The 12253-nt window shown below is 33.1% G+C and overlaps 1 protein-coding gene across 1 annotated transcript; it reads left to right on the top strand.

The window, feature by feature from the left end:
• Nucleotides 1–1114: 1114 nt before the first annotated feature.
• Nucleotides 1115–2551, top strand: LOC134841815 (heparan-sulfate 6-O-sulfotransferase 2-like). Its single transcript, XM_063857851.1, has 3 exons — nucleotides 1115–1119; nucleotides 1422–1564; nucleotides 2085–2551. Exons 1-3 carry the CDS (start codon nucleotides 1115–1117, stop codon nucleotides 2549–2551), a joined length of 615 nt encoding a protein of 204 aa, XP_063713921.1.
• Nucleotides 2552–12253: the final 9702 nt, after the last annotated feature.

The raw sequence follows: 12253 nt of genomic DNA, 5'->3' as shown, positions 1-12253 counted from the left end.
GTGGTTTGTACTTTGATTTAGTCGTAAATTCAGATTACTTCCTAGTTCAGATTAAAAGGAAGGCAAGCTCCATTATCGAGCAGCAAACGGATAATAATCACAAAAAAGCTGAACTTTTTTCATTTTTGAAAGTGGTTTCGAATTTTTAAATTTCTTGTGGAAAAAAATTGTTGATCCCGTTTTCTGAAATTGAGTTTATTCCATCAAAACAGGATCTATCATAAACTGTTTACAAATCTCGAAGAACTGCAAAAGTTTGAATTTTTTCTTAGAAACGCGCATGTTGCTGTTCTCTTGCGTTTAGTGACTTATATAGGTCTCGGTAATTTTTTCTGTTTGTTTTTTTTTCAAGAAAAAATACACAAAAGTTTGATTTTTTCTGCGGTTGGAATTTTGATTTTTTTTTTCATGTTCACATCATTTCCTTCGTTGAAAGGAAGGCCAACTTCACTATCGAACACCACAAAATTGAAGTTCACAAAAAAGTGATCGACTTCTAGTTTAGAAAGTGGATATGAATTTTCAGGTTTCCCAGCGTAATGAAAAACTTATCTAATGATCCAACTTTCCCTAATTAAGTTAATTTTATCCTAAATTGTTCCTGAAATTCGAAAAAATTTAAAGACACATGTTTTTCGAAAATTGATTTTTTTTTCTAAAAAACAAGTCTGTTTTTCTTTCAGTTTATTTGCGCTCATCACTATTTTCCGAAACGTCTGTAGGCTATGTATAAATTGTGTACATAGATGTTTCGTGATTATTAGTCGGGTAAGTCATTTCATAACGAGGTCTAAGTGGGCGTGTGGTTCGCGATGCTCATTTTTTACTATCTATCTATATCTATATCTATAAATGTTAAAAAACTCCAATACGTTGAAGATCTCAGTCTTGTTGTTGGATTTTGTGAGGGTACTCTCAGGGGTTGCGAATCTTGCCTCCAATTATGGCTGCTCAAATCCTAGTAGTTTTCGAGATATGACGTTTTTTTAGGATACATAAAAAATCACAAAATTTGATATTCCCATCTCAGTGGTGAGGCTCCGTCAGGGTACTCTCAGGAGTTGCAATTTTTGCCTCCAAATATTACTGCTCAAATCCTTGTACTTTTTGAGATATGACGTTTTTTATGACTTTTTCAAAAAGTTTGCAAAAACTTAGATGTTGAAAAATTCTCAAACTTTGAAAATCGCAATACTGTTATCGGAATCTAAAGTGAAATTCCCAAACTTCTTGTTTTGTGCTGTCAGAGTACTTTCAAAGATTGCTATTATTGCCATCTATTAAGATTGCTCAAATCTTGATAGTTTATTTGATTTTCATGTGTTTCCTGATTCTTTTGCAAAGTATGCACAGCTCTGCTTGGCTTCTGAAGATAATCGTGGAATTATTTGTGTTGTGTTAATCGAGTGAGTTTGATCCAGGCGCTTCTTCTATGTGTCTGTTTTGCGAGATCCCCTCACGAAATTTCTAAGTGAGTGGAGACATGTGCAGCGAAGCGCCACTTGGAAGAGATCGAACCACATGTGCAACTCACAGCCACATGAAATACGCAGCTGCTACGAGGGTAAATGTTGTTGTTGTTTGCTTACCTACGCGATTCACGGATTTTCGGAGGGGGATTTGTTTATTGGACCTTTTTTCTAAGTCGACTGACGTTTTCTATTGATGTTAGAATTCTCTCAAAACGCTAGAAATAAATTTTTTTGGTCTATATATTGTTTGCGATTGGCGAATGCTAGAAAAAATAAGTAATGGATACATTTTTAGGTTCTCTTGAGAGAATTGAAATAAATGTTCCGTTTTGTTTTTCGCGCTCTTCTTCAAAATATGTTTCAGAAAAAATCAGTCTTGGTAAGTCAAAAAATGAATGTTTCAATGTGAACTTAGTTGTTTCAATTTTCCGTTTTATCATTAAAGGGCTAGTTTTGAAACAATTTCTTGAATGCAGTTTTTCTAAAAATATACAGGGATCTTGCCTATCAAATCTTGAACCTGTCTGTAAGACATTCGGCTACATTCAAAAATTGGATCATTGCTAATATTTTTGTTCTGATCTTTCGAAAATTTCCTGGCGTAATTTTAAGGCGAAGAATGGAGTGGAGTGTCCCTTGACGAATTCATCAGCTATCGTTGGAATCTGGCATTCAACAGACAGACTCGGATGCTAGCAGATCTCTCACTCGTCAACTGCTACGAGTTCATCACCTACCAATACAATACTACTAATCTCAATAGTCTATCATCACCTGATAGAGAAAGACTGAAAGTTCTGGAGCATACAATGCTGGAAAGCTCTAAGAGTAATTTGAAGCGATTGGCGTTTCTTGCAATTTTGGGACGAAGCTCGGAGTCGCATAGTCTTATAAGTGCAAGTTTGGGCTTACACTTTCATGAAGGAGCCTTTGGTACTCGGACTCCGAAAAGTGGAATTGTTCAGTTGGAAGATGGAGTGAGGAAACGAATTCTCATGCTGAACTATTTAGATAGCGAACTGTTCAACTTTGCAACCGCGATTTTTAACGAGAGATTAAAACTGCTAGAAACAAGCTAATTTTATAATGAAGTTCTGTCTTTATTTTTTACTGTGTGTTGTGAATTAGCATAAATTAGCATTTGTGATTAGAGATTAACTTGTTGAAAAATAACTTTAAATTTAGTAAATTTGAAACTATGATTCAAAATGGTTTGCGACAACATTTGAGACACAGCTAGGCAGAAATTGTAGTCGAGCTTACAGCCAGGTCTATTTTAAACCGTACAAAGAACTGAAAGGTTAGATTTCAAATTAGTTTTAAACCTATTTATTAGATATTTAAATGCGGGCCTCACTATCTCGCCATGCTCAAGGTTTTTCCACGTATTGTTTTTGCAAGTTTTACGAAGGAAATTTTGCACGTTTAAGTTATATCGTACATTGCAATGGTCAAGAAATTTTGTTTTTTGATTTTCCTGTTTGAATTCAGTGTTTTTTTCATTCGCAATTAGCAACCCTAAAGTAGGATGCTGTCAGGGTTACCCTAGGGTTGCAAATGGGGCCTCCAAATGTGATTACTCAAATTTGTTTGAATTATGAGATACGAAGATTCTGGTGATTTAAAAAAAAAATCTCAACACTTAGATATAAAAGTTCCACTAAAATTCTCAAATTTCAAAACTATTTACGGTGGATTTTGAATCTTATTTCTGAAATTGATGGTTTTACTTTTGAAATCGTTTCATTTTGTTTAATTGAACGATGCAGTTGTGTGCTGTCGCCTATCTAAGTTTTTGTTTACGAAGATCTGAGACCCATTTGCTTTGGATTTTATACAATTTTAGTTTATTAAACCTTATGTTAAAATTTATTTTTATCGTTCAAATTTTGACTTCAAATGCTTTGTTTGATTCCGCCGTCTTTTTACGGCTGCATTCTCTTCGTTTTTTTTCCATATGTTTCAAACATAAGCAATTTTTATGCTCAATAATCTGTTTGAAACACCGGAGGTGTGTTACAATTACCAGATAACTTACGTTTATTTTGATTAATTAACTCATAAATAGTTGTAAATAGCATTTTGAGTTGTGCTGTTAATAGTACTGTTGCATTTTGATAGTTTTGGAACAATACAATTTCAAATATACTCCTTCTGTCGAGCTGGGCTTTTTTCGATAATCATTTCCTATGAGAAAAGTGTATTTTTTCAGTACAAACCCATTTTTTTCAACTAAATTCAGTGTTTTTTTGTGTTCCGTTTAGTTGATGTTATACAGTTCAAAGTCTGGTCGGCGATAAAAAATTTGTTTTTTTTTGTGTGTCAGTTCATTTAGTGAGGACGGTTCAAAGGTCATGATTCTTTTTGTCGTTTGTTATTCTGAAAGCTTAAAAATTTTTCAAGCTCTAACTTGATTTTAAGTGGTTTGTAATTTGATTAAGTCGTAATTTCAGATTACTTCCTAGTTCAGATTAAAAGAAAGGCAAGCTCCATTATCGAGCAGCAAAGGGATAATAATCACAAAAAAGCTGAACGTTTTTCTTTTTTGAAAGTGGTTTCGAATTTTTAAATTTCTTGTGGAAAAAAAATTGTTGATCCCGTTTTCTGAAATTGAGTTTATTCCATCAAAACAGGATCTATCATAAACTGTTCACAAATCTCCACGAACTGCTTAGAAACTCGCACGTTGCTGTTCTCCTGCGTTTAGTGGCTATATTCTTCTCTATTTATGTATTTATTAAGACTTATATAGGTCTCGGTGATTTTTTCTGTTTGTTTTTTTTTTCAAGAAAAAATACACTAAAATTTGATTTTTTCTGCGGTTGGAATTTTGATTTTTTTCATGTTCACATCATTTCCTTCGTTGAAAGGAAGGCCAACTTCACTATCGAACACCACAAAATTGAAGTTCACAAAAATCTGATCGATTTCTAGTTTAGAAAGTGGATTGGAATTTTCAGGTTTCCCAGCGTAATGAAAAACTTATCTATTGATTCAACTTTCCCTAATTAAGTTAATTTTATCCTTAATTGTTCCTGAAACTCGAAAAAATTTAAAGACACATGTTTTTCGTAAATTGAATTTTTTTTCTAAAAAACAAGTCTGTTTTTCTTTCAGTTTATTTGCGCTCATCACTATTTTCCGAAATGTCTGTAGGCTATGTATAAATTGTGTACATAGATGTTTCGTAATTATTAGTCGAGTAAGTCATTTCATAACGAGGTCTAAGTGGGCGTGTGGTTCGCGATGCTCATTTTTTACTATCTATCTATATCTATATCTATACTGTATTTAAATGCTAGTGACAGCTATCTCCCATGTTTAAGCATAATAATTTTGCATGTTTAACGAAAGAATTTTTTCATGTTTAAGCTATATCGTATATTGCAATGCTTAAGAAAATTGAGGCGAAATTAAGTCTGTCTGTCTGTCTGTCTGTATACCTGCTTTTTTAAATTAATTTGATTATGTCTGTCTACCCGTCTCCTAACTTGTTTTCAAACTTTCTTCTGTCAAATTTGTTATCTATTATATATTTAAATGCGGGCTTCACCATCTCGCCATGTTTAAGCTTTTTCAACGTATTTTTTTTGCATCTTTAACAGAAGAATTTTTTCACATTAAGCTATATCGTATATTGCAATGGTTAAGGTTTTTTTTTATTTTCCCGTTTAAATTCAGTTTTTATTTCAACAAGTCTGTAATTAGCAACGCAATAGTTGGATGTTGTCAGAGTTTTCCCATGTTTTTGCGATTCTGGCCTCCATATATGAATCACCAAATTTTTGTAGTTTTCGAGATGTGACGTTTTTTATGATTTTTTCGAAAGTTTTTCAAAACTCTAGATGTTAAAAATTCCGATACGTTGAAGATCTCAGTCTTGTTGTTGGATTTTGTGAGGGTACTCTCAGGGGTTGCGAATCTTGCCTCCAATTATGGCTGCTCAAATCCTAGTAGTTTTCGAGATATGACGTTTTTTTTAGGATACATTAAAAAAATCACAAAATTTGATATTCCCATCTCAGTGGTGAGGCTCTGTCAGGGTACTCTCAGGAGTTGCGATTTTTGCCTCCAAATATTACTGCTTAAATCTTTGTACTTTTTGAGATATGACGTTTTTTATGACTTTTTCAAAAAGTTTTCAAAAACTTAGATGTTAAAAAATTCTCAAACTTTGAAAATCGCAATACTGTTATCGGAATCTGTGAGGGTACTCTCATGGGATTGCAATTCTTGCCTCTGAATATGTCTGCTCCAAGTCTTGTTGTTTTCGAGATACGACGGTTTTTAGGATTTTCTCAAAATTTTTCAGAGAACTTGGGTATACATTTTTTTTATAAAATTTGAAATTACCATCTCTCAAGTGAGGCTATTCCAAGGTAATCGCAGGAGTTGTGAATTTTGCTTTCAAATATGACTGCTCAAAATTTTGCAGCTTTCAAGATATGACTTTTTTTGTGATTTTTTTTTTATTTATGAAAAGTAAATTAGTTTTCTTTTCAAAGTTTGAAATTCCTAACCTGTAGTTGGGGGCTGTCAGAGTAATCCAATTAAGAAAGCTCTAATGTTTTTAGTTTAAGAGATACGACAATTTTTGTGATTTTTTTTGGAAATTTTCAGAAAACTCAAATTACAAAATAGTTCACTGAAGTGAAATTCCCAACCCTGTAGTTGTGTGCTGTCGGAGTACTTTCAAAGATTGCCATCATTGCCATCTATTAAGACTGCTCAAATCTTGATAGTTTTCGAGATGTGAAATTTTTCTGGTTTTCAAATCGAAATACCTCTTTTTAGAAAACTTAAGGTGAAGTTTCTCAAAATTTGAATTTCACAACGTTGTAGTTGGGCACTGTAAGAGTGCTCTCAGGAGTTGTAAATCTTGCTTCCAAATGCGACTGCTCAAGTGCATTAGCTTCCCAGATGTGACGTTTCTTAATTCATTTTAAATTTTTCGAAGAACTTATATAAAACTTTGCAAAATTTGTAATTACGAACCCTGTAATTGGGTGCTGTCAAAGCACACTCAAAAAATGCAGATCTTATTTCCAATATATGCGGTTTATCATGAGTACCGGAGGTGCGTTTTACGCTAGTCATTTAGATTTTCTAGCATTTCTTAGTTGAAAACGCTTGTTTTTGTTACAGCCCGCTTTCTAAGTTAATCCATTGAACCTACTTTTTTTAATTGGGAAGGTTATATCTAAATAGTGTCAATGATAAAAGATTTTCGATATTCAACAAGCTATATGGTAAAACTTTTTTTCCAACTGAATAGTTCAAAACCTGTTCAATTTCGATGCAAGGTTGATTGAAGCAGAGTCAAGTTGAATTAATTTTATTGCAGAAGTATGAATTTCAAGTCTTGGAACTGCTTGAATATTTAGACTTGTTTGTTTTCGGTTTGAGGCTTGACTCTTATCTACATTTTGCCATAACTGAAACTCCTTGTCCTTCTTGTTGCCTTTTTTGTATAATAAGTTGGGCACAATTTACGTCACTGAGCTCATGCTTTTAAGTAGGAACCATGTTTGTCCGTTGAAACTTGCAAGGTGTTGCTGTTGTTGAGTGTGTGTGTGTGTTGAGCTTGATGGATGTCTAGTCGTCGTCGTTTCTGTTCAATATCGGGGGGTTTAATTTGTCCAGGAGTTGTAGCCATATTTCTAGGGCTTTTCTCGGGTTGGTGGTCATCGTATAGAGGTTCTAATTTTCTGGATAGTGGTTCCTCATGGCTATTGTTGATGTCAATTGCGGGTGGTCTACGAGAAATAATTTCAGTTTGCAGTTGCATGTCAGTGATTTATTTTAGTATTATGACTTCGATTTGTAAAATTTGGATTGACTTTGGAGTGGCCACTAATATTTGTCCTCTAAAAATATTAATGGTTTTGTTTTTTTTTCGCTTATTTTTGCTGAGGTATATGAATTGTTCTATTTTGCTGTGGAAGGCAGACTCGTGATCATATAATTTGTAACTATTGTCAGAAAGTTAAGAGCTCAATATTTATTTTTTTTGTCATTTTAGGGTGGTTGCACATGCAATAGTCTGTATTGCAGCAATTGGATTGTTTGTTTTTTCAAGTATTTGATTGAACTTACCACTCATACACTTCAATTATTGCTTATTTGTAAAAAGTAATTGTTTTTTTTTCGTTGTCAATAACAGTAAGTTCTACAAAATTTGTTATAAGGTTTTATTGTTAGTGTTCTCAGGTGACACTATCTATTGTTATTATGATCCTTAACAATTCAATTCTATGATAGTTGTATAAATGCTTCAAAACTGTGGTCTATCCTACTGATTTTTCTTAAAATCGACATGGTTTTTCTTCAAAAGTTCTTAGGAATATATGGAAAAGATCTAGTTGGTCCGAAAGGATCTAGTAGGATAGAATTTTAGTGCTAGACTTTTGAAGAAAGTGAGGAATATATATGCTCGGAATAGATTTTTTCAGACCAATTTCAAACTCTTTGCTCACTCAGTTGATTTATCCATCGATCTTCATGGGCCAAGCCGGGTGTGCACACCACTATAGTATCCTGCCACGAGTCTGGTTTAACGGCTTTTTTATATTCTATAAGCGGCTAACTATCCCGCACTACAAAATCGTTCCAAATTGAACTGAGGCATTAAGCTAACTTATTATTTCCAGACATGACTCAAATTTTAACATTTAAACTATTACTTCATCAGCTTAAACTTTTTAGTTTGGCAAATTTGATTTACCAAAAACTATTCGAGACCAATTAAAGGGCAGTCAGAGCATTCAAGGCTTTACACTGATATGACCACTCTTATTTATATCATCTGGAAGAATTTGACGTCCTGAGCTCCAAGTCAAAATTTTATTGAAACTGTGCTTTTTTCGCTCAATTAGGGCAGTGTGAAATTTTGAGCTATTAACGAGTAAGCAACAAGGTAATGGGGCGAAAAATCAATCGAAATAGAATTTAGGCAGGCTATTTGCATTCGAAGAAGACGGAAAATTTATGCTCGGTGTGGGTTTTTTTATTCAGTCAATTTTCACCGATCGAAATATTTATTTTCAACATAAATTTTTTATACCCCATAGACGATATGGACTTTCTGAGTTGTAAAAAGGTAGCTCACCTCCGATAATTTTTCGTAAATTTCTGGGGGTTTGAAAACTGCCAAATTTGCTATGTTCTGGACTAAATTATGCGCGCTGTGAACAGTTGATTCATAATCCTCGATCGTAACGCGAATTATTTATGCGTGCCGAATTATCCCACACAACAAAATCGATCGTTCTAAATTGAATTGAGGCTAGCTAATCAGATCGGTAGTATTAATTTCGTACGACTCAAAATTTTACACATTGATTTTGACCAAAATGCATAGGCTTTCAGTATTTTCTTTTCCCAAAAACTATTCGATATAAATTAACGGACAGTCAGCACATTCAGGGATTTGCCCTGATATACGAGCAATCTTGTTGTTCGTTACTTAACAAGTAATATATTTCTTATGTTATAAATAGCACTCGTGTTTTGGGTGGATTTCAAATGGGAAAAAATCTAAAACAATCACTATTTTGTGAAAATATGTTATCATTTATTTCATTGACAAAAGACATCACTAAAACTTAAAGGGCAGCTTGAATTTATAGGGCTTTGGCCTGATGCGAACAGTTTTGTCTTTTCTCTTAGAAGTGCACTTCTGTTTGATAAGCGTTGGCACCAACAGTTAACATTTACTTTTAGTTGTATGTTCACCATTCAGACGATTGCAAAACTGCAGAAAAAAACTTACTATAATGAATCCTAATTTGGGCCGACAAAAATGATGATCAATTTAAATATGATCGCCTTCTGATTTAATTATATCCTATTTTCAATTGTTTTTCACAAACAAGTGCAGTTTTAATGACATAAAAGCGCCGAATTTTTTTTGATTCCTCTCATGTTTTTTTTTCAGTTACAGCTTATATTAAACTACTGGCGAATTTCACTCGAAGAAGTAAGAAAAGCGGTTGGCAGCTTTCCTAAAAGGCTGCAAATGTGCCACGATGCCAATGGGTGATATTTCAAGCATTTGATGAAGACATTTGAATAACTGAGTTCACTTTATGATATTTCCGTCTGTTACATAATCAATGCAAAAAACCATTTGAAGAAGAATCCATTTTATGAGCTTTTCAACCGTGAAAAAAGAGCGAGAACCACCCTGTAGTTTGCGTTTTAAGTGATTGACTTCATTGAAGCGCTTGTGGTTCATTCTGATATGTATATGTTTATGCAAATTGGGGATCCGTAAAATAATGAGTTCGCGCACATTTACGGTGGATTTTGAATCTTATTTATGAAATTGATGGTTTTATTTTTGAAATCGTTTCATTTTGTTTAATTGAACGATGCAGTTGTGTGCTGTCGCCTCTCTAAGGTTTTTGTTTACGAAGATCTGAGACCCATTTGCTTTGGATTTTTTACAATTTTAGTTTATTAAACCTTATGTTAAAATTTATTTTTATCGTTCAAATTTTGACTTCAAAAGCTTTGTTTGATTCCGCCGTCTTTTTACGGCTGCATTCTCTTCGTGTTTTTCCATATGTTTCAAACATAAGCAATTTTTATGCTCAATAATCTGTTTGAAACACCGGAGGTGCGTTACAATTACCAGATAACTTACGTTTATTTTGATTAATTAACTCATAAATAGTTGTAAATAGCATTTTGAGTTGTGCTGTTAATAGTACTGTTGCATTTTGATAGTTTTGGAACAATACAATTTCAAATATACTCCTTCTGTCGAGCTGGGTTTTTTTCGATAATCATTTCCTATGAGAAAAGTGTATTTTTTCAGTACAAACCCATTTTTTTCAACTAAATTCAGTGTTTTTTTTGTGTTCCGTTTAGTTGATGTTATACAGTTCAAAGTCTGGTCGGCGATAAAAAATTTGTTTTTTTTGTGTGTCAGTTCATTTAGTGAGGACGGTTCAAAGGTCATGATTCTTTTTGTCGTTTTTTATTCTGAAAGCTTAAAAATTTTTCAAGCTCTAACTTGATTTTAAGTGGTTTGTAATTTGATTAAGTCGTAATTTCAGATTACTTCCTAGTTCAGATTAAAAGAAAGGCAAGCTCCATTATCGAGCAGCAAACGGATAATAATCACAAAAAAGCTGAACGTTTTTCATTTTTGAAAGTGGTTTCGAATTTTTAAATTTCTTGTGGAAAAAAAATTGTTGATCCCGTTTTCTGAAATTGAGTTTATTCCATCAAAACAGGATCTATCATAAACTGTTCACAAATCTCCACGAACTGCTTAGAAACTCGCACGTTGCTGTTCTCTTGCGTTTAGTGGCTATATTCTTCTCTATTTATGTATTTATTAAGACTTATATAGGTCTCGGTGATTTTTTCTGTTTGTTTTTTTTTCAAGAAAAAATACACTAAAGTTTGATTTTTTCTGCGGTTGGAATTTTGATTTTTTTCATGTTCACATCATTTCCTTCGTTGAAAGGAAGGCCAACTTCACTATCGAACACCACAAAATTGAAGTTCACAAAAATATGATCGACTTCTAGTTTAGAAAGTGGATTGGAATTTTCAGGTTTCCCAGCGTAATGAAAAACTTATCTATTGATCCAACTTTCCCTAATTAAGTTAATTTTATCCTTAATTGTTCCTGAAACTCGAAAAAATTTAAAGACACATGTTTTTCGAAAATTGAATTTTTTTTCTAAAAAACAAGTCTGCTTTTCTTTCAGTTTATTTGCGCTCATCACTATTTTCCGAAATGTCTGTAGGCTATGTATAAATTGTGTACATAGATGTTTCGTAATTATTAGTCGAGTAAGTCATTTCGTAACGAGGTCTAAGTGGGCGTGTGGTTCGCGATGCTCATTTTTTACTATCTATCTATATCTATATCTATATCTATACTGTATTTAAATGCTAGTGACAGCTATCTCCCATGTTTAAGCATAATAATTTTGCATGTTTAACGAAAGAATTTTTTCATGTTTAAGCTATATCGTATATTGCAATGCTTAAGAAAATTGAGGCGAAATTAAGTCTGTCTGTCTGTCTGTCTGTCTGTATACCTGCTTTTTTAAATTAATTTGATTATGTCTGTCTACCCGTCTCCTAATTTTTTTCAAACTTTCTTCTGTCAAATTTGTTATCTTTTATATATTTAAATGCGGGCTTCACCATCTCGCCATGTTTAAGCTTTTTCAACGTATTTTTTTTTGCATCTTTAACAAAAGAATTTTTTCACATTAAGCTATATCGTATATTGCAATGGTTAAGGTTTTTTTTTATTTTCCCGTTTAAATTCAGTTTTTATTTCAACAAGTCTGTAATTAGCAACGCAATAGTTGGATGTTGTCAGTGTTTTCCCATGTTTTTGCGATTCTGGCCTCCATATATGAATCACCAAATTTTTGTAGTTTTCGAGATGTGACGTTTTTTATGATTTTTTCGAAAGTTTTTCAAAACCCTAGATGTTGAAAATTCCAATACGTTGAAGATCTCAGTCTTGTTGTTGGATTTTGTGAGGGTACTCTCAGGGGTTGCGAATCTTGCCTCCAATTATGGCTGCTCAAATCCTAGTAGTTTTCGAGATATGACGTTTTTTTTAGGAAACATAAAAAAAATCACAAAATTTGATATTCCCATCTCAGTGGTGAGGCTCTGTCAGGGTACACTCAGGAGTTGCGATTTTTGCCTCCAAATATTACTGCTTAAATCTTTGTACTTTTTGAGAAATGACGTTTTTTATGACTTTTTCAACAAGTTTTCAAAAACTTAGATGTTAAAAA

Source organism: Symsagittifera roscoffensis, chromosome 3 (assembly GCF_963678635.1).
Source record: "Symsagittifera roscoffensis chromosome 3, txSymRosc1.1, whole genome shotgun sequence".
Classification (NCBI taxonomy): domain Eukaryota; kingdom Metazoa; phylum Xenacoelomorpha; order Acoela; family Convolutidae; genus Symsagittifera; species Symsagittifera roscoffensis.
This window is presented reverse-complemented; position numbering and strand designations above follow the sequence as displayed.

Excerpts from the sequence above, each read along its gene's own strand:
- LOC134841815 (XM_063857851.1), top strand. Across the intron at positions 1,565-2,084 it reads AATACGCAGCTGCTACGAGG|GCGAAGAATGGAGTGGAGTG; the intron begins GTAAATGTTGTT and ends CGTAATTTTAAG.